Source organism: Phoenix dactylifera, chromosome 16 (assembly GCF_051530095.1).
Source record: "Phoenix dactylifera cultivar Ajwa chromosome 16, Ajwa_hap1_PhDact_Kaust_v1.1, whole genome shotgun sequence".
Taxonomy (NCBI): domain Eukaryota; kingdom Viridiplantae; phylum Streptophyta; class Magnoliopsida; order Arecales; family Arecaceae; genus Phoenix; species Phoenix dactylifera.
In genome coordinates, this window is record NC_143205.1 from 17,081,574 (window position 1) to 17,108,251 (window position 26,678).

The 26,678-nt window shown below is 39.3% G+C and overlaps 3 protein-coding genes across 4 annotated transcripts; all 3 read right to left on the bottom strand.

Annotated features, from left to right (window-relative positions):
* Positions 1-396: 396 nt before the first annotated feature.
* On the bottom strand, positions 397-2,003 carry LOC148699769 (basic blue protein-like). The gene is made up of 2 exons (XM_088712555.2): positions 1,391-2,003; positions 397-1,253 (listed from the first exon to the last, which is right to left on the bottom strand). Exons 1-2 carry the CDS (start codon positions 1,569-1,571, stop codon positions 880-882), a joined length of 555 nt encoding a protein of 184 aa, XP_088568681.2. The 5' UTR covers positions 1,572-2,003; the 3' UTR covers positions 397-879.
* Positions 2,004-2,926: 923 nt separating this feature from the next.
* Positions 2,927-3,889, bottom strand: LOC148699770 (stellacyanin-like). Its single transcript, XM_088712718.1, has 2 exons — positions 3,628-3,889; positions 2,927-3,530 (listed from the first exon to the last, which is right to left on the bottom strand). Exons 1-2 carry the CDS (start codon positions 3,803-3,805, stop codon positions 3,175-3,177), a joined length of 534 nt encoding a protein of 177 aa, XP_088568844.1. The 5' UTR covers positions 3,806-3,889; the 3' UTR covers positions 2,927-3,174.
* An 11,321-nt stretch (positions 3,890-15,210) lies between these two features.
* LOC103718898 (SNARE-like superfamily protein) lies at positions 15,211-23,244 on the bottom strand. 2 transcript variants are annotated; one of them, XM_088712559.1, is made up of 5 exons: positions 23,062-23,244; positions 22,898-22,994; positions 19,649-19,727; positions 19,499-19,571; positions 15,211-15,599 (listed from the first exon to the last, which is right to left on the bottom strand). In XM_088712559.1, exons 1-5 carry the CDS (start codon positions 23,242-23,244, stop codon positions 15,459-15,461), a joined length of 573 nt encoding a protein of 190 aa, XP_088568685.1. In that variant the 3' UTR covers positions 15,211-15,458. The 2 variants fall into 2 exon arrangements, with proteins under 2 accessions (XP_088568685.1, XP_088568684.1); XM_088712558.2 differs by having other exon boundaries at positions 19,490-19,571; positions 23,062-23,241.
* Between the last annotated feature and the right edge of the window lie 3,434 nt (positions 23,245-26,678).

Below are 26,678 nucleotides of genomic sequence, written 5' to 3' on the forward strand. Positions count from 1 at the left end.
TTGCCTTACCGGCCATGCGCTTCAATCATCCTTTGTAAGAGTTTATGTGCCTTTGTCCTGTTCCACTATTCCAGTGAAGCTATTCCTGGGATAAGATGTGATTCTAATATTCTTAAACTGGGAACAGGGCCAAGCTTTCCCTTGAGCATCCATTGCTCCAATCAAACCATGCTTGCTTTAGCAGATATCAAATTCCTGGAGTAGCGAACTTTATTCTCCATATAGCTGTTACTCTTTCATCCACTCTGCTTAGAGTTTCGATCACGTTAAACTTTGACGTGCCGATTGGAGTATTAGGAAACAGGACTTCAATGGATATGATTTAGCAGTCCTAAAACATCTATCTAAAAAAGTTATATATTTTGGAAATCCTAACTTATATGTCATGCTGTCCCAAATTATAGTTATAATAGGATTGTATGGTGTATTTAATTTTGTGACGACTTCATGAAAAGGCCAGAAGCCTAGAAAATATATAACTTTTATAAGTAGGCATTTTATGCCTTTTCGATTAGATTTCTGTAATTCGGTTTAAGTTTGTTGGTGGAAGCAAAGTTTTCTATGTTCTTACATCTTTATTGTTGTCTGTACGTATGCATTATGATAAAATTGTAATAATGTCGTGCTGGCTTACCTCTGCAACAAGCCATTATAAATAATTGGAAATTAATTCCTTTTTTTTAAGCAAGTGGCTACATCTGACAAGATCTGAGAAAATTCCACACTCATGGGTAACATAACCATCCAAACTAGAACATAACCAAAAACTACATCAAGTAGAAGCTCATTGACGCAAGGCACAATGGCTCAAGTCAAATGGAGAAGAGAAATGCATGATGGAGTAAACCAATCGAGACCATGTCATCCCCTCATAAAAAATTAAGAAGAAGTCACAAGACCAAACACCGTAAGGCACCACCACCACCACCACCCCATCCCTCCTCCGGCCGCATCATTGCTCCCAGACAGCGGCGGCGGCAGCAGCAGAGGCGGCGGGGGTGGCGGCGAGACTTCTCCGCTGCTGCCACCATCTGGGGTCGTGCTCGCACTCGCAACGTTGATGACAAATCTCATGCCACCTCTGCAGTGCCCCTTGATATTGCAAAGGAAATGATAGCTCGTCGCCTCAGCGAGGCTCACGCGATCGCTCCCGGTGCTGTAGATCCTTATGACGCCATTCCTCCAGTCGCAGGACCTATACGCCTCCTCCACCACCTGATACACGTTGTGCTGCCCCTTAACATACCTGAAATCTGGATGCAAAGCAATTGATGCAAGTGTTCAGAAAGATTTGAGACTAGAATGAATGAGCTAAAAAGGTTGTATCATATATGTAGATATAGAGAGAGAAAGGAAGAAAAGAAGGGGGGACAATGAGGGGTTGTCTGACATAGAACATCGCCGACGGTGAAGTTGTATGACTGGGACCAGGTAAGGTAGTTCTGTCCATAAGTCCATCCTTCCTCGCCGCCGACCGTGTACTCCGTTGCTCCCGCATGGTAGTAATTGGCTGAGAAAACCAGCAAGAATGTTGCAAAGATGGTGTAATATAAGATGGGATGGGATGCCATGGCTAGTGGTGGATGGAAAGGAGGAAGGTAGGAAAAGTTATTTTTATAGCCTGGAGACTAATCCAATTCCAATCTAATCCCAGGCTGATGCAGTATTTTGGATATAGTTGTACTCGTTTTAATATAGTTTTCTCGTAGTGGCAGCATACAAGGCCTAAAGTCTACGGGTAGCAATTTCTAATGTTTATTTATACTGTTCCTGGCTCATACAACTTGGCAAGACAGATTTTTTTATGTTTATTGTGCTCCAGGTCAAAACTCATTCTAGTATATCAAAGGATAAAACTCCCAGGTCTGGATTTAAGCATTCTTGGCACCGGGTTCTCAGGTCAGATGCCATGGAAAATTTTGGAAAGCTAATCTTCAGACCGGGCCTGAGCTAATGAGCATAGATTGAGCTAATTGAAGCCAGGATCACTGCTAAACCAGGCCCAGACTATTGCCATCATAGTAATTTGGTCGGCTCTCTTAACCTGAACTGCATCAATCTACCTTAACACTCTCGAATCAAGCCAAGGGGAAATTACATCTATATATCCCCAAACCACAGCTAGTGCAAGCTGAAATTGTCCATGAACCACTTGAATCATTCTGAGACAGACCAGAAACAACAAATAGCTCTCCGGCTGAGCGGCAAGCTTACCCTTGTTTGAAACCGAATGCGGCGAGAGGGAATTTTGAGTGAGAAACAGCTTCTATCAGATAAAGAGCTGCCACATGATGATGTTTAATTACCAGGTTAAATAGCAGTTATGAATCATAAGCCATTATATATACTGATGGATTCAATAACAGTAAGACAAAGCTGTCATGAGAGTATTTGATCTGATAAAAATACAAGGCAATAGTATTTTTACATTCTGAATAATCTTTCGAGTTGGAATCATCATGTCCTTCAGGAGCTAGGTCAATGGCCTGATCAGCAAGATATCAGTCAATCAGTTTCAGGCTCAAAATTTAGACTTGCCAAACAAGCCTAAACTTACAATTACTAAAAATTTCTTCAGTTTGAGTTTTGATTTAAGACAGAAGCCCAACAAAGAGTTAGAAATTGTGAACATGGCTGATATTTTTGCGCCTTAAATGCCGTGCTGACCAGCTTGGGCCAGTCACATGTGTCAGACTTATCTATGATGTTGCCAACTTTAATGATCCAATTCCTCTGGAAAGGACAGGGAGGCTGCAGGTATTCTTTAGTCATAACAAGCGTTGTGGAAGTCTTGTACTGAAAAACAAAACAATCCAAGTCCTGCTTGTCCAGTCATAACCAACCAAAAATTGTAAGAAGAAACAAATAAATCCACCAAGGCATAAACAGCTCAGCCATCAAATGAAGAAGAAAAGAATGAATAGAAGCAATCAATAATGACATTTTTTCAGAGGAGGAAATGGAGTCAACCAATTGGAACTTAGTCGATGATATCCTAAGCTAACTCCACCACCACTAATCAAACCCTCTAATGGGCCAAATGGAGGAAAAAAAAAAGAATAGAATCTATCAATTATAACATTTTTCTTTAAAACAAAGAAAGCTATGTTGAGCCAACCAACTATGACCCAGTCTATAATAGCGACGGCAACTCCACCACCGGTCATCATTTCATCAATAACTCAACAAACACCAATAGGCAATAGCCAAGCCAAGCACCCACCCTATCCTCCACCTCTCCGCCCCTTCGCCGGCTGCCCCACTGCCCTGCTCCTCAGGTGGTGGCGCCGAGCCCACGTCGTCCCTTGGCGGGCTTGCGCTTGCGCTTGCGACGCTAATGCCAAACTTCATCCCACCCAGGCAATGGCCGCTGAAGTCGCAGATGAACCAATATTTCCCTGCCTCTGTAAGGTTCACTCGATCATTTCCGCTGTTATAGGTCTTCGTGATGCCCGACGTGGAATCGCATGATCTATACGTCTCCTCCGTCGCCTGACACACATCATGCTGCCCTTTTTCATACTTAAAAACTGCATCACAAACAGAACCACTGTTATAATGATCATAAGCTAAAGAAATTTTCGTGGAAACATTAAGGAGTTTATGTGCAGACAACTATATTCTAACCTAGAACATCGCCGATTGAGAATTTGTATTTCTGCGACCAGGAGAAATAGTTTGTGCCTATATCCCACCCGACCTCGTCGCCCACCGTGTATTCGGTGGCTTCGACATGGCGCTGGGCGACGAGACCCAGAAGGAAGATGGCAAAGAGGGTGGCGCATGAGGTGAGATTAGAGTCCATGGCTTTTGATGGAGGGGGAAAGGAGAGTTTGTTGGAAGAGTAGGGTGTTGATGCAGGCTTGTGAATATAATGATTTCCTCTTATGAAGTTACATTAAAGTGTTTGGTTTGATGGCCTTAAAAGGTCCAAGTCTGCCGGCATGCCTTGATGGATAGAAAGCAACCTCATGCATCGGTCCAAAGTCCAAACTATGCCTGGTGGGCAAAGTCCGGGCCTTAATCATTTAAAGATGCCCTTTTCTCACTTTTCTGAAGGCCTGAAGAATAATGCTGAGTCCATGGTGAACGACTGTATCCAGAGAGTGGACAGATATGGTGACGGTCATCCTCTCATTCATGAGACCCGTAGACTGATTCAGGAGATGGGCGAATTTCAGACAGTACATGTGTTCCGGGAGGCGAACAGAGCAGCAGACTAGGTCGCCTCCTTTATTGCGCGACATTCCGGAGAGATTCTTTGGACGTCCATAATAGATTTACCGTTCTCATTGTACTTTTTACTTTTTTGTGACTTGATATAAAAAAAAAGAGGCATGTTTTAGCCAACTTGGTTGAGCCCCAATGCATCAACTTCCCTGCAATATTAAAAAGCTCAACATTTATGATGTTGCAGGAAACTTTGTTTGTCTCTTTTCATGCGCACGTTTGATGTTGCATGTGATATGGATAAATGCAAATGGAAGAATTTCCAAACAAAAAAGAGATAGAGATATTTTGCTTATCTGCAACAACCCAAAATTCAGTTTATGATAAAACTATGATCAATGCTGCATTAATTTAAATTCCTCATTTGGCTCTAGATTTACATCATGGATTCTTGTCATTAACCTATAAGATTTATCATAGATTTAAATCTATAATACAACCAAGAATTTATATCCACATGCTTAACGACAAAATGGATATAAATTTTAATTCTCTTCTGTGCATCTTTTGCACTACGAGGAGCTGTACATGCTCGGACGGCCATCATGCGGCCCATCTCAGAAGCCGAGAGCTCTCGTACAATCTCTCAATTATGCATCACATATTTGATAATATTAGCATTAGAGGATATAGAGGAATATTAAATGGATCAAGATAAGAGGAATAGATTTTTTTTTTTAATAATTTGAGTTTTGATGTTTTCCTTGTGGCATCTTTTGGCTGAGCCATCCAATTCCAGACTTTCACAAGAAATCTGGAAATGTGCCGTACACGGGCTTCCTGCTTGTGAGTATTTAAAGTTGTAACCGCTGCCATGATATGAAAATAAAAGCAGTGTAAAATCTGCGGCTTCATTGCCTTTTCGAAATTTCCTTGCGGCTCCCTATAAAAGAGGCAATTTTAATTTGCATTAATTTTTTTAGAGTTAGTTCCTGGATTCCAGGGCATCAAATACGGATTCTTTGTTGCAAAACATAAATGCGAAAGCCTTAATGACGTACACCAAAAAAAAAAAAAGCCTTAATGACACATGATCCTGTGCTAGGAAATTAGGAGATGGAGTTAAATTAATTGCTGGTTAATTAGCCTCATAATGTAAATCATTTTTATTATTGTTTTCGATATCCGATATTTTCTATCCAAAAGAATCAAAAGAGAGTGCAGGCTCCCACTGTGAGTTGGTAGAGGATATATATATATCTATATATATATATATATATATATATATATATATATATATATATATATATATATATATATATATATATATATATATATATATATATATATATATATATATCGTCTTTATCTCCATGGGTAGAAAAGTTATTTTTATGTTTCGAACCAATAATACTATATTGGAGCAATCTTATCATTGGTCACTTTTTTTTTTTTTGGGTATGAAGAGATTCATAAAATATATTTTTATATTTTTTGATAATTTTAAGTAATTTTATTCAATTTATCTTTAAAAAAAAATCTAATGAAGAAAATCATGCAAAGCTCTCTAACGTCTGCATAGTATCCAAGATCTGAAACCCAGCTTATTTAGCATGCTAAGAAAATTTGCTTCCTAAAGAGTATATTTAAATAAAATGTTTTATATATTTGAAGTGCTTTTTTTTATATCTTTTTTACTTTTTCCGTCTGAAATGCGAATTCAATAAAAACAATAATCTTAACCAGTAAATAGACCTGCTCAAATCCGGAGCAGCTTGCCCTGAGCATGGTGCGTTTGGATGGGCCTGGGCTTGGTTTTTCAGCCCGACAGACTAGACTGAGTCTAAAACTTGAGCTCATTCTTCAAATGGGCTGGGCTTGGATTTATATTGACCCAATCTAAGCCCTGCCCAAGCCCAATTATTTAAATTAATAAATATATTATATTATAGAATATACCATAGTATTTTAAAAGTTTTTTAATATTACATTTCTATTCCTAGCTCTTACATCCCTTAGGGGCTAATCCTGTTAGGCTTTGGGTTCATTTCTTCATTTCTCGAAGGCGACAACACCTAGGGTTAGCGCCTACTGTCCTCAACCTAACAACCTCCCACCCCACCAGGCCATCGGCCCCCACCCACCAATGAGGCTCCCATCCCTCAACTTGACAACCCCCCACCGGCCGTCGGCTCCTCGCCTCCTCTCCTCAAGCTTGATTTTTTTTTTTTTTTTTTGCTTAAAAAAAGGGGTAGGGGGGAGGAAGGGACAAGCCCACCCCCGCGTAGCAGCCCCCACTGGGCCCCCACCCCGCCAGGAGAATATTCGATGCGGGCAGAAATGGCCGTGTATTGGGCACCCCGACCGGTTTTACTCATACCTTCCCCACCCGTGGGCCCGGCTTAGCTACTCCTCTGAGCTCTGGCTCGAGTCCCACGTGTGAGTACGTCACACCCGGCACCACCCCGGCTACTAGCGGTTCAAGAGCGGTCCTACACCACAAGTCCAAGCAGTGGCCAAAGTAGTAAGCTCCGGTCCACAATTTAATCGTCGCCGCAGCGATTCGAACTTGGGACCTTGTGGTTAGAATTGCTGCCCAGTACCACTAGGCTACCACCTTGGTGGCCTCAAGCTTGATTTTAGTTAGGTTGTTTTTGCACTAACCTTCACAAGCATAGCATAGCAAAGTAGTGAGCAGTGGCTTGCAAAGGTAAACATTCTTCAAATCCACATAGAAAACGTTGCACTATGATTCTAGTTAGTCCAACAACATTGCATTGAGCAATTTTTTTTTTTAAAAAAAATAAAAGCTTTACAAGAACAATATTGGTTACATAATTTTAAAAAGGGGATTCTCATGGTAAAAATATATGCATTCATCCATTCAGCTGCCGTCACACCCGTGTTTCACCCTTTTAGACTCTCTGAAAACAGTAAGCAAAGAAAGGACAAGGTTGATGATGTCGAAGTACAGAGCAGCCGCAGCCCGGATACATTCGTCATAGCAGCAGCGTCAGTGTCATGGATGATGTATTCACAGTAGAGGAGCATTTTATCCGCCAAGCCAACTTTCTTCGGCTTTTCTCATCGATCACTTTCGGATGGTCCCAAAAGAATTTTTCAATTCAGGGGCTGCCTGCTTATGCTTCGTGGGACCCTTCCTGTGACCACTTAAACAAAATTCTTTAGGCACATCGAAATGCATATATTTATCTCATATACTATGAAGAAGATTAGATAGATATATTTTACGAGGAACTATAATTGAAGCTCAGAAAGTTCAAAAGATGGGCAACTTTGACAAGTCAAAAAGCCCGAGGTTCGATCCAAAAGCTAGCGTCCAGCCCGATAAACAATACTGCTCGGGCCTAAAGGAAAAGGTCGGAAGGCCGGACTGGGGCCTGACAAAATGATGTAGAACTTTGGCTCGAACCCAGCCCACCTGATAAGCGGATCTATTAATAAACAAGCTATTATGTTAAAAGTCTAGTATTTCTATTATGTCATGAAAATTGTTCATCTAAGTGATGTGATAAAATACACTGCCAACCTTGTGTTTCAATAATTTTGACATGAGCTTGGATCTACTAGAATAGGTAGAACGAAATGGCAGCAAGGGAATAAAGGCAAGAAAGGACATGGGGCAAGAAAAGAAAAAGGATGCCATAAATTTAAACAAAGGTTAAGCCAAATATCACAAAAGAGGTGTTGCTATCAAATTTCTCCTTGAGATGCCTCTGCTCTTTCAGCAAAAAGTTTTTGGAAGAGGATATCTTCTTTGGCAAGTGGAAGAGGGCGGAGATTTCGTCTATATATACAAGATGCAACCTCCAGATAGACCGAGCACCTATAAAGAAAAACAAAGAATGATTGTAACTATTGATGAATAATAGTTTCACTTTAAAAGTCCAAAATTTTAGATAAGATTTTAATGTGGTATTAGATTCTACGTCTCTTTTTTTTCTTTTAGGTTCGGTCCCTCAAACTCTACACATAAGAGTGGGTATTGAAGAATAATACGTCCACGTCAAATAGATTAAGGACTCTCATGGTGTTCAGTCATCTAATAGCCCGGATTTTTACATAGGATCTTAAAAGTGACAATTATTATGTCGATTTTGATAGTTAACATAGAATTAGGAGAGACAAGTTCTCATGATCTGTAGTCAACTGTTCATAGACTGAAGAAAGAAACATACATAACCAATGAATGTAGAAAGACAGCGGTGTTATATAAGAACGGTGATCTTTTTTTTGATAAAAAGGGCGCTCCTTATAAATTTCTTTAGGAGAAGAGCAGATGAAGGTGAGCTTGTTGCTGATAGGTCATGTATTAGAGTCAAGCAATAGGTTGTGGGATATATAGAAGAAGGCCAATAAAATAATTAATAAGAAGTGCTCAAGAGTATTTGTTATTATGACATTTTAAGGGTGACTTTGTCATATAACTCCAATTATTACAGCGTAACATTGCAAAGACTGAATGTCCGGGACGTCCTCTTCTCTCTTGGGAGAAGCTCAAGAGGTTGTGTTTGAACGCGAGGGAGGTTTTCTCTTCGTTTGATTGCAGATACGTTTCTTTTATTCCCTCTGTTTTTCCTTCCAACGGCTCTCAATGGCGTTTACCATAAGGTGTTCTTCGCATCTAAGCAATAGTACAAGGTTTCATATGCGAATTTCCACAATATTACGTACCTAGTTTAGTTTTTATGGATTGGCTGGCCGCAGCCAATACGAGCAGGTCTAAAGTAAGCCAATTCAAGACCAGCTCAACGATATCCTATTTCCCCTGGCTTGTAAATGGGCTGGATCGGCCTTCGACTCAACTTGATTAGGCTCCATTTAGTCTAGTTATTAGGCCTTGTGAGTTAATTTGAGGAAGAAAAAAAGAAAAATTGTACGGGGATTAATTCATAAAAATTTTAAGAGAAAAATAAACCATCTTGCTCGACTTCTAGTGTTAATGTCGTATCTAAATATTGATGGAACACTACATGGGTCCTGCTTGAAACCCGCCTATAATAGCGATTTTTATTTCCTAATAACGGGGTGGAGAAGGAAGGGACAATGATATCATTTTTTCTAACCTTGCTTGACTCCACTTAGAAACTAATATGATGCGGTCAAATATTAAATAACTTGACCTTAATTGATGCATCTTAATATAACCCAACTAAAAGATTCTCAAATTTAGGAGTTTTGTCATCATCAATCATTTTATTGTTATATTCTTTGAACATCGGATCTACTATTCTTTACCGTAAAAATATTACGTCCCAATAGTCTTTTATCTATACATCACCAATTCTACTTTTAGTCATGCAACAAATAATATATGATACGGTTTCTCTGTCTTATTTTTATTTCTTTTTAATTAGGATTCATCAAAATTAGAGTTAGGATGGGATATAATTCAGTATCCAATCTATCGACCTAATTAGTTGGTGTTATTTATATAAAAAAATTATAATTCTATTGTGGTCCTGATAATCTAAGGTCCTCGAAGGAGTAAATCCAAGAGTTATATTTTGGACAATCTGAAATCCTGAACGGGATAGAATAGGAATATAAAGTAATTATCATAGCAGTGGAACCATGTCATTGCATTTATTGGTACCATTTATACTGGGCTTTATTTCAGCAGCTTGCCTTGCTTTTGCCTGTTTCAAAACCAAAGGAGAATTCGTTGTATAAACTTATGCCCCTTTTCCTCTACCACAAAATATCTCATTCCGGTTTATACTACACCACCCAAACCTACGGTGCGTCACATTCCCTTCCGGTACACCACGACAAAACCTAACTTCACCACGTGTCAACCCTCGACTCGCCTAGCCGTCAACTGTCCATTCTCCACATACGAACTGACCGTTTTCTTAAAATCGCCCGCGAGACATATTACCCGAACCCGTCATATAAGCCGGTTTTCCCATTCGCAGGAGCACCTGGAAAAAGGAGAGAGAGCGAGGCGATGGAAGAAACCCTTCCCGAGATTCGAATCTCTCCTTCTCGTCCTCTCGATTCCTTCACCGAGACCGAGCTGTTGGCGGCGGAGCAGCTGGTCCAACTCAGCGAGAGCAGCGGCGGCGAGTCGTCATCGTCCTTGTCGTCGTCTTCTCCCCGATCCGTCAACGCGCAGCCGCCGCCGATGGCGATGGTGGCGGAGGCGGACGACGACGTGGAGGGGGAGGAGCAGGAGGATGAGATCGGTGGGGCCCCGCGGCGTCGGAGGCCGAGGTATCGCCTCATCGCCGATCTCTATGCGGTCACGGCTCCGATCGACGGCGTTGAGAAGCGGACTGGAGGAGAGCGTCAGCGCGGCGAGAAGAGGATGAAAGGAGGGAACTAGAAAGTTGGAAGACAGTAGCCTGGTTGTATCTTTTATTCCCGCTATTTTTAGTATGTGCGAGAGTTGATGGTGTATTCTATCAACTCAGGCCAGTAGATTTTAGGCGGAAATTCTTATCGATGGGATGTTATTTGTGTCATCTTAGGTTTGTTTGTGTGTTTTAGAGATGTCGACTTTGGTGTTTGTTTCTCTTCTCATGCATGTGTGGACGTCTGATGTTGCATGTGATATAGTAGCCATGCAAATCTGAGAATGCACACACACACACACACAGATCGATTTATTCCGAGAGAGAGAGGGGGAGAGAGAGAGAGAGAGAGAGAGAGAGAGAGAGAGGGAGGGAGGGAGATATTCCTTGTCTGCAAGAACCAAAAATGATGGAAAACGATAAAACTAAGATCAATTTAATGCATTTGGTGCTCCATTTTTCTCGAGATTAAACCATGGACAGCATTTCTACAACCAGATAATTGCCCTTGTTATAGATGTAAGAATAGATCAGTAGCAATAGAGGTTAGAGTGAATTAATGTTTGTTTAGTCAATGGTCAATTTCTGTAGAGTAGAAGGTTCTTTCTATTTCGATTTTTGATGCACTCCCAGAGGCTCTCTTACATTGCCGACTGAGGTCGACTAGCTTCCTGGAAATTTCTGGAATTGAGCTGTCTGGAAATTTCCTGAAGGCGTATCTTTACTGCTGGCAACGGCTACCATGGTGTATGGAGAGTAGGAAGTGTCACGTAATTCCATGGTCCTAGTGGTTTTTCAAAAATTTTTTTGCAGATGGATGCGAAGGAAATAACGTGTCGCATTAACTTGGAAGAGCTCTTAGTTTTCACAAGGCAAACACAAATTGTTTCTCAGAAAAGATTAATGCAAGAGCCTTGATGTCACATGATGTATAGAAAACTATTAGTTGGAAAAAATGCCCGTTATGTAAGCCATCCTTGCTGTAAATTGGATATTTTCAAGTTTCAAGCAAAACGTTCCTAAAGCCTTCCTTTTCTTTTAAGTGACTTTCTTTTTTTTTTTAATGAGTCCGAGGCGACTAGAGTAGTATTAAGAATTTATTCCAAAGCAACATGGCTTACTTGTATAAACATGGCCATTTGAAGACCAGTAACCAAGTACGTGAAAGCACAGAGAGCATCTGAAATATATCATGTCGTACACCAGCCACCAACCTCCTCAATGATTAGACTAAAGAATGCCGATTTTATGCATTCATTTTTTGATATAGGCCATGCTACTGAAGGGTAAAGATTATATCTACACTCCAAAAAGGTGTAGCTGGATAGGGATTTTTTAAGAAAAAAATTAAATTCAGGCAAGGGGCAAGGGTTCAGTTTCGAAGGATGTGGGTCTTCACTACCTTTCTCGGAAGTCTGGAATCCAACCTAGCTAGATAGCGGATGGGATGGGTATATAACAGAAGACAGGAAATGCCAAAATGGACAAGATCTGTGTCGTGCTTAACTCTGTCGTGCCAAAATGGAAAAAGTTTTTAGCGATGGAATATATCCCAACCTAATTTGCTAATATATAGGTTAGAGCTGACCAGGAAGGAAGCCAAGTTGGGTGATAGTTGTAAGCCTTCTTTCTATACAAAATCGGTATGCATTTTGCCATCCTTGGGGCATCTCGGCATGTCCGATACCTGAACATACTAAGTTCTGGAAAGCTAGCCGTACCATTTGCACCACCTTAATTGCTTAGCCTTCCCTTATTAATTCCCTCTAACACAACAATCACCCAGTACGAGAGAGACGAGGATGGAGACCATTCACGAAATTCGAGTTCCTCCCCCCCAGGATTATTTCACGGCGGCGGAGCAGCTCGTCCAGCAGAGTCAAAGCAGCGCGCGGCGACTCGGCGCTCCGGCGGAACCTCTCGTCGTTGTCATCGTCGTCCTCCTCTTCTTCTTCTCCTCGATCCGTTAACACGCGGCCTCCGCCGAAGGATGTGGCGGCGGAGGCGGACGAGGAGGAGGAGGAGGACGACGACGAGATTGGTGGGGCCTCGCGGCGGAGGAGGACGAGATTGGTGGGGGCCCGCGGCGGAGGAGGCGGCGGTACAGCCCGATCGATGATCTCAATGCGGCCACGGCTCCCATCGCCGGTGGTGGTTGTGGTGAGAAGAAGCGGTATGGAAAGCAGCCAACGGAGTTGAGGAGGTGGGGGGGTGGGGGGGGCGATAAATAAATTGGAAATGAGTTTTTGATGCAAATTTTTCTAATTTCTGTGTATGGGTGAGTTGAGCGCGTCCCTTCTCAACCGCAGCAAGTTCGAGGAAAACTGTACGGCAAGTTTCAGATGGGGTGTTGTTTTTTTTAGGGGTAATTAATTTCCCACCCTTCAAAAGACCCCGCTATAACAAAAAGTCCCGGTTGACTGGTCTTAAAATCTTCCGTCCAATATCTTTACCAAGTTCAACTCCCGGTGATCAATTTCCGGTGATCAATTATCCCTTTTTTATTTCCCAGAAAAGATCGCACATATTTAGTAGGAATACATTCCATAAAATTAAAAAATAAAAAAAAGAAGAATGAGGGTATGGTCCCATAGCTATGCCATTGAATGTCATTTGAATGCTATAGAAGGCAACCTAATCTACCGTCCTATTCACCTCTCTATAGACATAGGAAGCTTGGAATGCAGTATAGTCCCTAGTCAGCGTGAAGATGTTCTGCAACAGAAGATGTCCACACAGTATCTTGAAGTGACATTAAATCCATTAAATCATCATAATAGAGTCACATTCGAGCTGAATGCGGTCCATCCCCAAGGTGAGCCCGACATAGGTAATATCCTCCTAGGGTGCCCTCAACTCCGTACTGAGAATAAAGACATCAAAGATGTGGCTACCACCAGCCGTCGGAAATTTAGAGTTGGGACCTCTAATCACAAATTCAACTCCATCTCTACTGCCTCCATCAAATATACTACCATTGAAATTTATCGTACGAAAGCTTGGGGGTAGGGGCTCTCATCGAATGAAAACCGTCTAGATCGCTATAAGAGCTAAGCGGGAGTTTCAGGTGTCCCTCGCAATCACAATGCCGCCAACGGATGATGACCGAAAGAACTTGACCACCTAAGGTAAGGCTCTCTAGACCATTAGCCTCGGATGGTGCCTTTTATTCTTGTAGACCCGAGCATTTCTATCAAGCTAGATGTGGTAGACAAGATATGCAGCCCTTACCCCTCAATGAACAGTAGTAAGATTTCTTATGGTTCCTTCCACGTAAGCAAGGAAAGCAGTAACGGGGGAGGTGGATTGCTAGAAGCTCTAGTCAGGGCTAGCCATCCTCTAAATCTACCTAACCCCAAGACAACCAAATAAGGCGTGGGCCACCGTCTTCTCCTATGGACAGGAGTCTCAACCCTTTACCACATAGTACACCTTTAGTTTGAAGGCACCCCCATGATACCACCTTCCAAAGAAAGAAAGCAACCTGAGGGTGAACAAAGAATTTCCAAATCCAACCACCGCCGATCTTTTGCGTGGGCTTAGCTCTATAAAGATCATAGAGGTCACTAGCCCTCACCCTTGATTTACAAGATGTTCTCCAGACCCTTCTATCAGGGGCATCCTCCCAAGAAATAGGCATAACAAGGGCTCTCTCTATCATCTGGTCCTCAAAGATGCGTTGGACAATCGTTGCATCTCATCTCTTTTTTCCGAGGATGAACAGGTCACATACTTTGAGTCACTCAGCACTCTGCACATCAACCATGGTAGACCCTTCTTCTTCCACGTTGTTTTTCTTTTGAAAAAAAAAAACGAAAGTGACCCATCATGTTATAGTTATTCAAATATATATATTTTTTAAAAAAAATATCCAACAATCGAACCCAAAACAGAAGAATGAACACGAGAGCAAGCTCTAGTTTATCATAATATTATGATTTGATGTCAAATTACTATGGTGCATGTAGAAGAGGGGTGTCAGTACGAAAATCTATACCTAAGAACATGTATCATTCTATTTTTTTTTGAAAATTATATTTTAATATTCTAAAATTTAAAGATGAGGTTTGACGCAAAGGATGCTCCATTACGACTTGTGCCACGACTCAAAATAGAAAAATGCACACAAATAAAGTTGCATAAATTTGATGACTTTGCTTGGAGTTGTAGCTAGCCCATTTTTTCTAAAATTTGGATTTTTTTTTTTCTCAACTCATCCCAATAATATAGAGATAATTGTTTAACTATATGGTAAATGTTTCGAGGAAAAAAAGTTTCAGATAAGACTGCATATATTTTATTATTCTGAGACCCCAAAACGATGAAAACTAGGTCAAACTTTGTTATTTATTCTAAAATTTGGTATTTTTCCTATCTCAAGTTCTCAACTCGTCTTAATAGCATAGAATAATTGTTTAATCGTAAGGCAAGAAGTCCTTCGAGGTAAAAATACTCAATTCGTCTTTCATTGCCCACATCCAGTTTGTTGGACGTCTTCTTTATCTCTTTCATAGCTTTAACTTGTTCGGTGTCCCTGTCTAGCTATTCCTCAAAATTTCCAGAACTATATCCCAGAATCCCTGCACAAAATAGTTTGGGCGGACGTGATTCCATGATCCGTTAAGGTATCCAATTGAAGACCAAAAAAAAAAAAAACATCATGATATATCATTCACTTCATTTCCTGAAATCTAAAAAAAAACCCACAGGAGGACAGCAAAAGTAGCGGAAAACAGGTCAAAGAGGCTGTTGCTTCGTAAATCCAATACAAGAATTAACTCATACATAACATCAGCCATTTTACAATTACATGATGTGACAAATATCTCATTCTGATATATTTTTCTAACAACTTTGCCAAAAGCTTATATGGTGGAATCTACGGAAGTAGGTGAGGCAGGAAGGCACGAATAAGAAAATTTGACTGATGCAACTGATTTTTTAAGCCTAAGCTCACAAATGAAATAGTTCTTATGTAGTTGCACCCGACCCAAATGACTTGACGATGCTGCTGACTCTTTGCGCAAAGGCTTTGGAGGTGATCTTCTTCCCTGGAACATGGAAGGGGTTGGAGACAGCATCTACATATGCGGCATGAAATCTCCTAAAAAACTGAGCAACCATAAAGATCAGAATTAATGATCGTAACAACGATATATTGTGGCAAATTCAAAAGCTTTGTTCTCAATTATCTGGAGACTGACTGAAGAATAAAAATGGAACCTATAACCACTAGAATAGTTGAACAACTGATAATAACTGTTTAACTTTCTAAAGAGGCAATTTATATCCTATCAAAACACAGTACGTACACCAGTTTATACAAGAAGTAATAGTACATTTTCCTTGGAAATTTAGGTCCCTGTGGATGCCAATAGCTTGATGGGACACTATACGTGTTTAGGGCCACTGCCACAATATTTAAGGACTGTTGGGAAAAATATGAAAATTAGTCTATCTATCATTTGACAAGGAAATAGAGACAATCTTGCTTCTGTCCCAAGGCAAAAAAACATAGTAGCAGAACCTGTAACACAGGCCCTCACCGTAGAGGCATTACAAATTTTGATAACCAAAAAGAAAAGGCAGTATTATCCATGAATACAACCAAAGCCTTGCCTTATTTTAGTTCAGGGGCCGAGTTTTTACATTAATAGGCAAATAAATCTGAGCTGATTTCATTGTCTGGTCACCTTTTAATGTAATCATCAAAAGTTAGCTCCCACTCTTTTGGGCACCATAGTTGATTTTCAAATGATCAATAAAAAAATCCACATTCTTTGAGATTGTAATCTGGATTCAAGGTGACATTACCAGCACAAGGCAGCAGTCTAGATGTAACTTAAGTAAATAGAACGTTTAGATTTATATGACAGAGAGAAATTCATTCAAATATAGTTCCCCACTGGATGGAGGTTTTTCTCATCCTAAATTCTATGCCAACGCTCTGCTCACCAGCCTTCTTGCATTCTAGCTTCAAATAGAGTGAAAAAAAGCCTCTGCCTCTAAAATTAGAACTTACAGTCTGCTTTATAAGTTTTGGAACTGTCTGCTTTATCAGCAACAAAAGTACTTACTTCAAATAGCAATAGAAAAAATTGCAGCCAACAGGGGTGGCATTTAAGAAGTATGGAACAAGGTAATCTTCATCACAAAATTATTTTTGCAGTCCCAATCATGGCAAGAATAGGGATTTGGGGTTTTTTAAGTAACAGTAATACTAACAGGGCCCTTTTTTAAGTAAACTCATGTTTTAAGTGAAAAAATAGAACGTTTTAGTTCAAATGAAAGAAAACCAACAAACATGGCGAGGGTTTTGGGCCTTCACCCAAATTTTCCAAGCCTCTCTCTAAAGATTGGCTTTTACACTACAAAGGTTTTTTGGGTGCAGCCTTGAGGCCTTTTTTCCTATTCTGTAAAGAACAAGAGGAGGTTCCAGTCTCAAAAGGCCCACCTTTAAAACACTATCCCGTTACACCTACCTGCTATATGCTACCTGTTAACATGCAACTTGAAATCCACCCCAGTTCTGAACCAGATAACCACTCATAAAATGCTAAATCCTTACCAAGTATAGATGATGGTAGGGTTTCATGTCATTAAGCAATAGAATAATGAGAAGAAAATTGTCTAAATAACAAGTATTGAATTCTTAGGCTGAATAAATTTCCAGCAAAGCATCTCATGCTCGCCCCTTTTTTTAAATTGTACTAACATTCTTTTACTGTTTATGCATTTCGCACTGAACCAACATGGTTTTTAGCTTTCATTTATTTCAAACTAATCCATATATATATATATATACCGGCCTGGGCTTGATTTGCTCAAAGTTGCTGCAGATCTATACTGCAACCACTCGGTAACAGGACTATAATACTGGATCAGCAGAGTGAAATCACCCCCACAGAGCAGGTATGTATTGATACCTATTTTTGTCTCATATATTGTATATTATTTTGCTTTTGATGTGTTTTCACTTAATGTAATTCACATTCACTGACTGGGTCGCTGGGTTTGATATGTTACACTATCCTGGACATATATTTCGGTTTTTTAAATGATGAAAAGAAGCAGCAATATCATGTGCAATTCTTTCATAATCCATTAGGTTATAGGCAGGTTTTGATTTGTTTGCAATTGCAGCACATCTATACTGCTATGTTTCAGTAAAGAAGAATAATAATAGTAGCAGGCCAATAGTAGTAGTAGAAGAGGAAGAGACAAAAACAGCTGCAAGATCTATATTGCTTCCTTTCATCTGTTTCATTGTAGCCCCTAACAATAGTTAATATTAAATTTTCAATTCCATAACGATGCCTTCTGGCATTTTGTATAGCATCTAGGGGTGCCAACTACCAACCCAGCCTTGACCGGACCTACCTAACTAGACCGTCAGGTTCACCGTTTGGGTATGGATCAGCCAATCCCAACCCACCGGTGGGTTGGGCCGGGTTCAGGTCAGGGCCCCTTAACCCGTTGGGTCATGGGATGGTCATCCATACATACATACATATACACAAACACACACACACACACACACACACACACACACACACACACACACACACACATATATAGAAAATTATATAACATATGAGCCATTGAGCAGAGCATAAGTCTTGGCGCAATCGTAAAGTTGTTCCATGATAACCTGGAGGTCTTGAGTTCGAAATACAAAAACAACCTTTTTGCAGGCAGGGTAAGGTTGCTTACACTTGACCCAGGTCAGTTGCGGGTTGGTGGGGTTGGTTGTGAGTTGGGTTCACATCAGGCATACCTTAGCCCTAAGCAGGTCGGGTAAGGTTTGGGTCAAGCCATTGGGCTTTGATATATGAGGTGAACCCGACCCAACCCACTGGTTTCCACCCCTAATTCCATCATAAGTTTGATAATATGCAATATAATACCATCTAAAACATGCTTTTGGATTAAGAAAGCAAGAAACTAAACTATTGTGATTCATGAAAAAATTGCACTCCTACTGAATGCATCCTAAATCGGTAAGCGAATCTATGATACAAAATACAAAATTTACCACGGAATCTGATTGTCTGGGTTGTTTAAGTGTTTAGGTGGCAATTATACTTTTTAATGTTGTCAAACTGTTTAAATTACATACTGTATGCACAAATTTTCTGTTTCTTTAAAGTATATGCACATAATTTCAATAACTAAAACTAAACACTTATAGCAAAATTTTGGCTTCACCACTAGATTAGGGCAATGCTTATTATTGTTTTACAAGGGGAAAATTTTTTCTAGTTATCCCCTTCATGTTTTACTTACATCAACTCAAGACTATACTTGGAAAAAAGCTGTTCTTTATTTCTTAATGATAACCAATTGGAAGGGGAGCTCTTTTTGGTCATCCTGCAATATGTACATAATAGCATGTGATGTTTCATACTTGATCTAAAGCTCTGACTTTGAAATACTTAGTAATAACATTCTTAAGTGCCATGCGACGGCTTGGCACTTGCAGAATGTGTTGTGCCATGCAGTGACATGCTAGTGCTTAGCATGCACTAGCATGCAGGGGCACAAATTCCCTATGACCTGCAGGGAGTTGGGCATGCAGCCATAACACATTCCATTCTGACACTAGCAAGATATGCAATGCAGGGCACAGGCTGGGACACCAATCCTTGTTTGATTACCATTCAGATAATCTTGCTACTCATATCAGCGAGCTGAAATTATCTATACCAATTAAAAAATGTTACATATCAATGCAATAGTTATGATTTTGTAAGACGAAAGAATGAAGATAGCACCTATTCGAATTTCTGCGACTCATGAAAGCAAAAGAGACTAATCAATGAGAGTGTGCTGGTAATATCCTAAGACCAAATTATCAATGGTAAGTCTACATTCATGTGAACGTCTACATTCATGTGAACGCCTTCAATCAAATTTAATCAACTAAATGTGGAGTAAAGAATGCAGATCTAGTAAGAGATGCAGATCTACTAAGAGATGAATATCCTTTGTAGGAAACTTACAGTTCTTACATCTGCATCTTTGACATCTAGATCAATCGTCACCATGATGAATTTGACCTTTGTATTAGTCAGATACCCATACCTGCAAAGGGTACGATGCTCTAAGAACACAATATCTGCATATCAGACTCAACAAAGAAGTGACCCCAATAGACTTACACTTTGTAATTCTCTGTTGGATACAGAAGACCAAGAAATGCCTCATTTAAAGTAGGTCCACTTTTCTTAGGATTATTTACTGCCACAGAAAAGGAACAAATAAGGCAGAAAGCTACATAAAAATTTATATTATCTTGAGTAATATATTTAAGCAGCTATGTCCTGTTACAACCATAAAACCAATACCAAGTGGTTGGCATAATAACCATAGTTAAAGTTGTAACCCAATCAATAACCACAAAACTACCAAAAATACTTACATAATCTACGAGATGAACACCCCATAAGGACAATTCAGGAAAAATGTGACACTGATATTGATCACCAAATTTTATTGAACAAACTAGTTACAACAAATTCGCTTAGTGTGGGCTTTCATTAAAGGTAGGATATACAATAATATCAGCAACATCCACTTTAAGAGAAATGACATCTAGTAGAAAAGTAGGGAAGCACAGAGAGTTAGAAACAGAAAAAAGAGTATTTGAGAGCAGTAGGAGAATTATGGAGAAAACCACAATGACCAGGGTGCATTTGTGTTCCACAACCTTGAAAACATTACTGAAGAATTGGTGTAAACCACTAGCAGAACTCTTCCAAACAAGAAAGACATGAGTTGCTAAAAATGCACTGGGATAAAGGATTGAAGTCGAGAAATTGCTTTCCCTCCACTCTCATGTCGTAACCCCATTAATTTGAAGAACAAGTCCAGCATAATCATGATTGTTGGGATCCAAAAGCCAATCCAAGTTTGGTGGTGATTTCTGTCACCGTTTTCTCAGAAAAAAAAGGCCAATCCAACTAGATCTTGCGGACATAATTTGTAATTGTGACCAAGCATAAAATAGCTTACAGAAAAAATGCAAGCCATATTTTAGGGATAAGAAGGGGTAAAAAGATACTCAAGTTCAGTGATCAATGGGTCCTTAACTAGGCATGCACTAAAAGATCATTTTCTTGGCTTGGTGTAATAAAAGCACTTAAGCCTTGGCACTTCAATTCCACGTATCTAAAAATGCCAAGACTTTGGATCAATGCATACTTCATAGTGCGACATAACAATGTTTGACCATTATTTTGCTATGTAATGATGACATCACTGAATTGCACGGACCACTTGATACTTCTCATAAAATGTCATGTCCTCTACTTCCCCAACATCAATGGGCCTTTAAAAGCCAAGAGGCTAAATGGTCAAAGCTTTCGTTATTTCTCTTATAATTCAAGTTTTACATATTTTATTGTCAATTTGTATGTTCTGGAAAAAAATTGAATATCATTAAGTTATTTACATAACTGTAAAATAATATTTTTAACTGATCTAGCAAATAAGTTATATTTAGATACAAACAATTACTCTCTTAACATTTGCAACTTACTCAAGGATAAGGAAATCAAGATCTGATATTTTCTCTATGTCCCTTCTGGATGAATTATTTGCTGCATTTGTTTCATCTGTCAGAGCCTAGCTAAGAGATTATGCATATATAGATAGGTTTGTTATGAAATATCCAACTTTCAGTTATTTTTAAATCATTTAATCTTCTGAAAATATCTAGATAGTTTCCTTCTCCGTGATGCAATAACATCTATACTCATCAAAAATTGGGCTTTGTGACTGTGACTTAACTCAGGCATCATAATAGAGTTGAATTTATGTTCTAGATTTTGAGTACCACATGCTATATGCAGATAACAGGCTTCACAAATCAACAAAATTCTTAATATTCCATGACTGTAAGGCACCAGTATTCCTTGTATACTAGTTAAATACTTTTAGGTAAATTCAATCCACATCGGAACACACATCAAAAATTGTAACATCTTAAATGATTCATGTGTAAAGGCATGCATTCCTAAGGAGTCCAGCAAGATGTGCAGTACTAGTCTTACAAAATTAGAGAAAGGAATATACTAACTGGACAAAAAAAAGTGCAGTACTAGTCTTACAAAATTAGAGAAAGGAATATATTAACTGAACAAAAAAAAAATGGAATCCTTGTAACGACACTTCCCACAGAAGTGTGAGTTCTGGTAACCCACAAACAGAAGGAAAACATGTGTCCATTTTGCAATCTATGATAGAAAACCTGACACCTACATCAAGGTCTCCAAGACAACATATTTGTCCAATTATATACTTATTTGAAATCAAGGAGCAAGAAATAATATCGTAGCTGGTGAGGCAAAAATAGAACGTATCAGTTTAATCAAGAATGGAGACAATGCAATCCTTCTCTTACTATGCTCCAACTTACAGTACCTAAACCTATTAATAGATAATTGTAACAAGGACTATCTTAAATATGCAGCTTTAAAACGATGGCCATTTACTTTGAACATCAATGAAGCTCATTTTCTTTGGTTTTGCCACAGGCACATACACAAGCATATTTCTATCAACGATTTAAGGTTCACAAAATTAAGCATGGAGCTGCACATGCGTAACTCAAAGTTTCAGAAACTAATTGATGCAGAATAGTAAAAGGAATATAAGAGGCACTAGGAATCAATGAAACAACTACAGCAAATACGGTTTTGCTAAAAAATTGGCTTTGATGTTGGCATCAAAGATGACCAAATTTGGGTGTATGCAATTAAGCAATATAAGAGTGTTGAAAACTTTACTCAAGGATATGATAAATGTGTCTGACATCTAAAAGAGATTATGATGAGCAAGGCTTTTCTTTTTCTCACAAATGAAATAAAAACCAACAAGTAAAATTGAGGACATTTTAGATTACACCATCGGCTCTCGCCTGTTAAAACTTATAAATTGCTCTCTAGTATTTCAGAACAAAGACAATGATGCAGTCTAAATGCTCCAGCATAACAAGTAAAAAATTTGATGTGGCTTTAATCTACAGGGGGGAAAAAAGGAAAGGCTAAATTATGAAGTTTTCAATATGTTGATTTGTAGGATTGCTGGAATATGCACAAATCAAAACCATTCATCCAAGAATTACTTAAACTTCCTACAGAAAGTTATAATTCTGCCATTTGGTTAATGATCAAGGAATTCAGTCTCCCATGTACAAGGAGATTTAGCGATCATGATAATAAAATTTCAAATCAGCAATATTTTGCTAACTTCCAGTCTTAACAAAGAAATTTCAAGAATCTTTGCAACATAAAAACACAAAGAACGTAAAGAAGATCGAAGCAATGAAGGGAATAATATACTCAATTTGAACACAAAAGAAAGGGTTTTTTATTCGATCTAAGGTGAATGGGGGAAAGAGAGAGGACTTCGCTCGTCGATGACGTCGAGGGAGCAGTGGACGATGTGGTGAAGCTTGAGCGCATCGTCGGCTTCCGTGAAGCTCTGCAGGTACAGCGGGTTGTTCTGTGCCACAGATCAGGGCCGTCAGAATACGATCAGGAGAGTAGGGCAGGAGATGGGGAGTACGGACCTGGTGGCCCACGACGGCGACGCACACGATCATCTTCGCAGCGAACGCGGCGGCCGGACGAGCTCGGAGTCGGAGTTTTGGAATCAACGCCTTCCCCTTCGGTTCGGGGGTCGAAACAGAGGTGGGAACGACTCCGATCTCCGCCGAGTAGCGAGCTCGGCCTTGGGCAGGACTTTGCCGCATCGGCCATTACACTGCATAGCATCTTTCGCAAACGAAAATCTGACGCGTGTCAGACCACTTGCTCTAGCACGTGCTGCTTTCGAAGCTGTTTGATGTCAAATTGGGCCTGGCTTAAAATCTTGGCCCGGCCCATTGACAGCAATCAGTATGAACGTATCATGGAATGGAAGATTTATGATTGAAGTGCAAAGTCAGTTCAGTAAATTTATTAGCGACAATATCCAAGTTCAGAAATTTTAGCACATATGCCCGCTTGTACCAAAACTTTCACCACCTAAACTTTGCAGCAAGAAAGATTTTTGAGCAAGGACATGGTTGAATTTTTGAAAATGAGTTGTACTGTTTTAGATTTTGCTTTCAAAAAAGTTTGCTTTAAGGACCGATTTGGTTGCCCCTTGCTAGGCATCATCTAAATTTAGTTATGCTCGGCAAGAGCTCTTTTCGGGTGTTTGGTTGGCCCGAATGGAGCTGAAATAGGTTCCAAAATGGTTGATGAAGGGAAAATTTGCTCGAAGGGAACTTGGTCCAGGATTAGGTTGAAATTGGACCGGGCAGGTTTCCACATATCTTAGGTCTACCTTGAAACTTGAATATATATATATATATATATATATATATATATATATATAGATATATGGGGATTGATAACCTACTCTCTGTTATGGTAGGTTATCAATCTACCCATTTTTCATTAGACAAAAAGTATCCTGACTTTTTATAACTTTTAAGGATACTTTATGTCTTTTTACAATCTCACATTTACTCACCCTCCAATTAATGCTCTCTTCCCCCCTCTCTCTCTCTCATACATATATATATATATATAACTTCAGGCTAGATCTAAGTTTAAATTTTCTTGGAAAGACTCCAAGCCTGAGTAGAAGCTCGGCCTAAGCCCAATGGGCCTAAGAAAGAGAGAGAGAGAGTGTGTGGGTGGGGGGGGGGGGGGGGGGGGGGAACGGGTTACGGTTTGAGATGGGCCGGCCTAAGTGAAGCTTGGGTCAAACCTTTAGCTGGACCCGAGCTGAGCCTGATTTTTTACTTGGGTTTGAAAACCAAGTCCGAACCCAAGCTTGAATCCTTGGCCAGGCCTAAGCAACTGCAGCCAAGTGGGCTCCTGCTCAGCCCACTTATATCGACCCAAATAGGCTTTCTTATCCCTACATTCAGTTCTACAGATTTCAGTTCAATTACTTGGCTAAGGTAGGTCAGTCACTTTTGATTTAAATAACTTCAATTGCATACTACAAAGGAGAGGTTGTGAGTTGAAACATGTTAAGTTCTAAAAACATTGACCATGAGTGCTTGTCGTCAGATCCTCCTACTAGGTAACTCGAGGTATCTTTGACTGATATTTGGATTTGGTTAATAAGCTTTTATAGTTATAAAGCAAGGATCTTATCCCTTGTAAGCAATTTTTGCCTCGGTCATCAACACAAAGTAGAGATATTGGCAGGTAAAACCACCAGGGGAAAAGATTGATTTCAGCCCATTAGGGTTTACATGTGATTCGACGTCGCATGGGGCCTTGTAACTGCACACCTTGACATCTCCCCCCTACTTTACCCGAACTGTACACACTTTATCATAGCACCTTTTGTTTAATAAAACTATTTGGGGGAGAATCTTACTCCTCCATTTTCTTAAAAAAAAAAAAATAGAAGTCAACACAAAGTAATCTTTCCGTCATCAATGATTGGAAGTAATTAACATTTCAATCAAAAGTTCTCTCCTTCAAAAAGTCCTAACCGCATACATTCATGCATTTGCAAGTGTGAATGGTTACACCAGCATCCATCTGATGTCTATAATCGACTAATTTCATTTGCAGCCTAGCTCCCTAGAGTCATTAATCATAAAAGGTATTATCCTCTTGCTCCATGATTAACTTTTCTACAATCTTATCCACCATTTTCTTTCTAATCCTTTGGTGCATAAAGGTAGCTATGCAATATATGGCAAGTGTGGCCCTTTTTTATCCCTTCGAGAGAAAATTATTTTTGTCACCAACACAATTTTCTATTTTTTTAATACATATCTTTCTAAATATTATAATTTATATGAATACCCTCTTAAAATTGATATTTGTATGTATACTCTTATAAAATATTTGTTCTGCATGTACACCCTTCTTTTTTTTTCTTGCATATGTGCCTACACCATCTAATGCCATCAAAATATTAGCGGTTTAAAATTAAAAATGATCGAAATATTTTTAATCGGCAGAGATGCAAAAAAAAAATTATAAAGATATATGTGCAAATAATACTTTGCGAGAGTATTCGTGCAATTTCACATATTTAGGATGGTACACATACAAAACAAGAGTTTGATGAAGATATATGTGTGTGTGTGTGAAAATATCAATTTTAAAAGGGTATTCATGTAAATTTCAATATTTAGGAGGGTATGTACACAAAAATTTTTTTTTGTAATTATGAATTTGCACCCGAATAATTTTTCTCAAAAAATACTCTGTCTTAATAATTTTATACAAAACAAGTTTAATTGCTAAAAAAGTTTCTGAAGCTTGAAAACCGTATCATGTTAGCCTCTGTTACGGGAAAAAAAAAAAAACTAATGCATGAGGAGTCATTCCTTGTTCACATTTCTTTGTGGCTTATTTGAACTTTTTTTATTTTGGAGTCTGGCCTTGCAAAAGATGATCAAGATCTTTCGTAGGCATGTGACAGCTCGATTGCATCTTGAAAATCCATAATCACATAAATTCACACATCTCAAAGCTTATTCGGGATGTGATCAAGCACTTGTGCATGAGTGAAATATGGAGAATGTACTTCCATTTGTCACTTGGATACATCCTTACCGATCTTTATATATATTGCCTTTTTTTTTTTTATTTCAATAATATCACCGTGCATTTAGATCCCATGCATAAAATAAAATTCACAAAGGAAATATGAAAAAGAAAACTAGTGCATGCATGAAAGTTTATGCGCAAAACAACCCAAAACTTCAACATCATCTCACAAAAAATATGGAATGCTGTCAATTGGATCTTATCATCATAGACAGGAGGCAAATTACAAAATTAAAAAGCACAAGCCATCAACATATGTGCAAGTTATTTGTTCATCAGATACAACCAATAGAGTCACCAAGCAAGTGAAAGCAGCTTGATAAATACAAAAACAAAGTGATCTTCACATCTCCCACCACCCACCCACCACAGGAAAAACAGTGATTTGCAATGTAAAATTACTTTGAGAAACACTCATATAAGTAGGAGTCTAGCACGAATACTTGCCAAATCATTAGATGTCCTACTGCATTCGAAGTCAAGGAAGCTATGATAAATCCACAGTCTCAGTACTAGGCTTACGTCAAATGCTCTTCCAAGTCAAGGAAGCTCTTAAGCTTTAACCAACCACGACTACGTGAATCGCTTTACAATACATAGTCTGCGAGTGTGT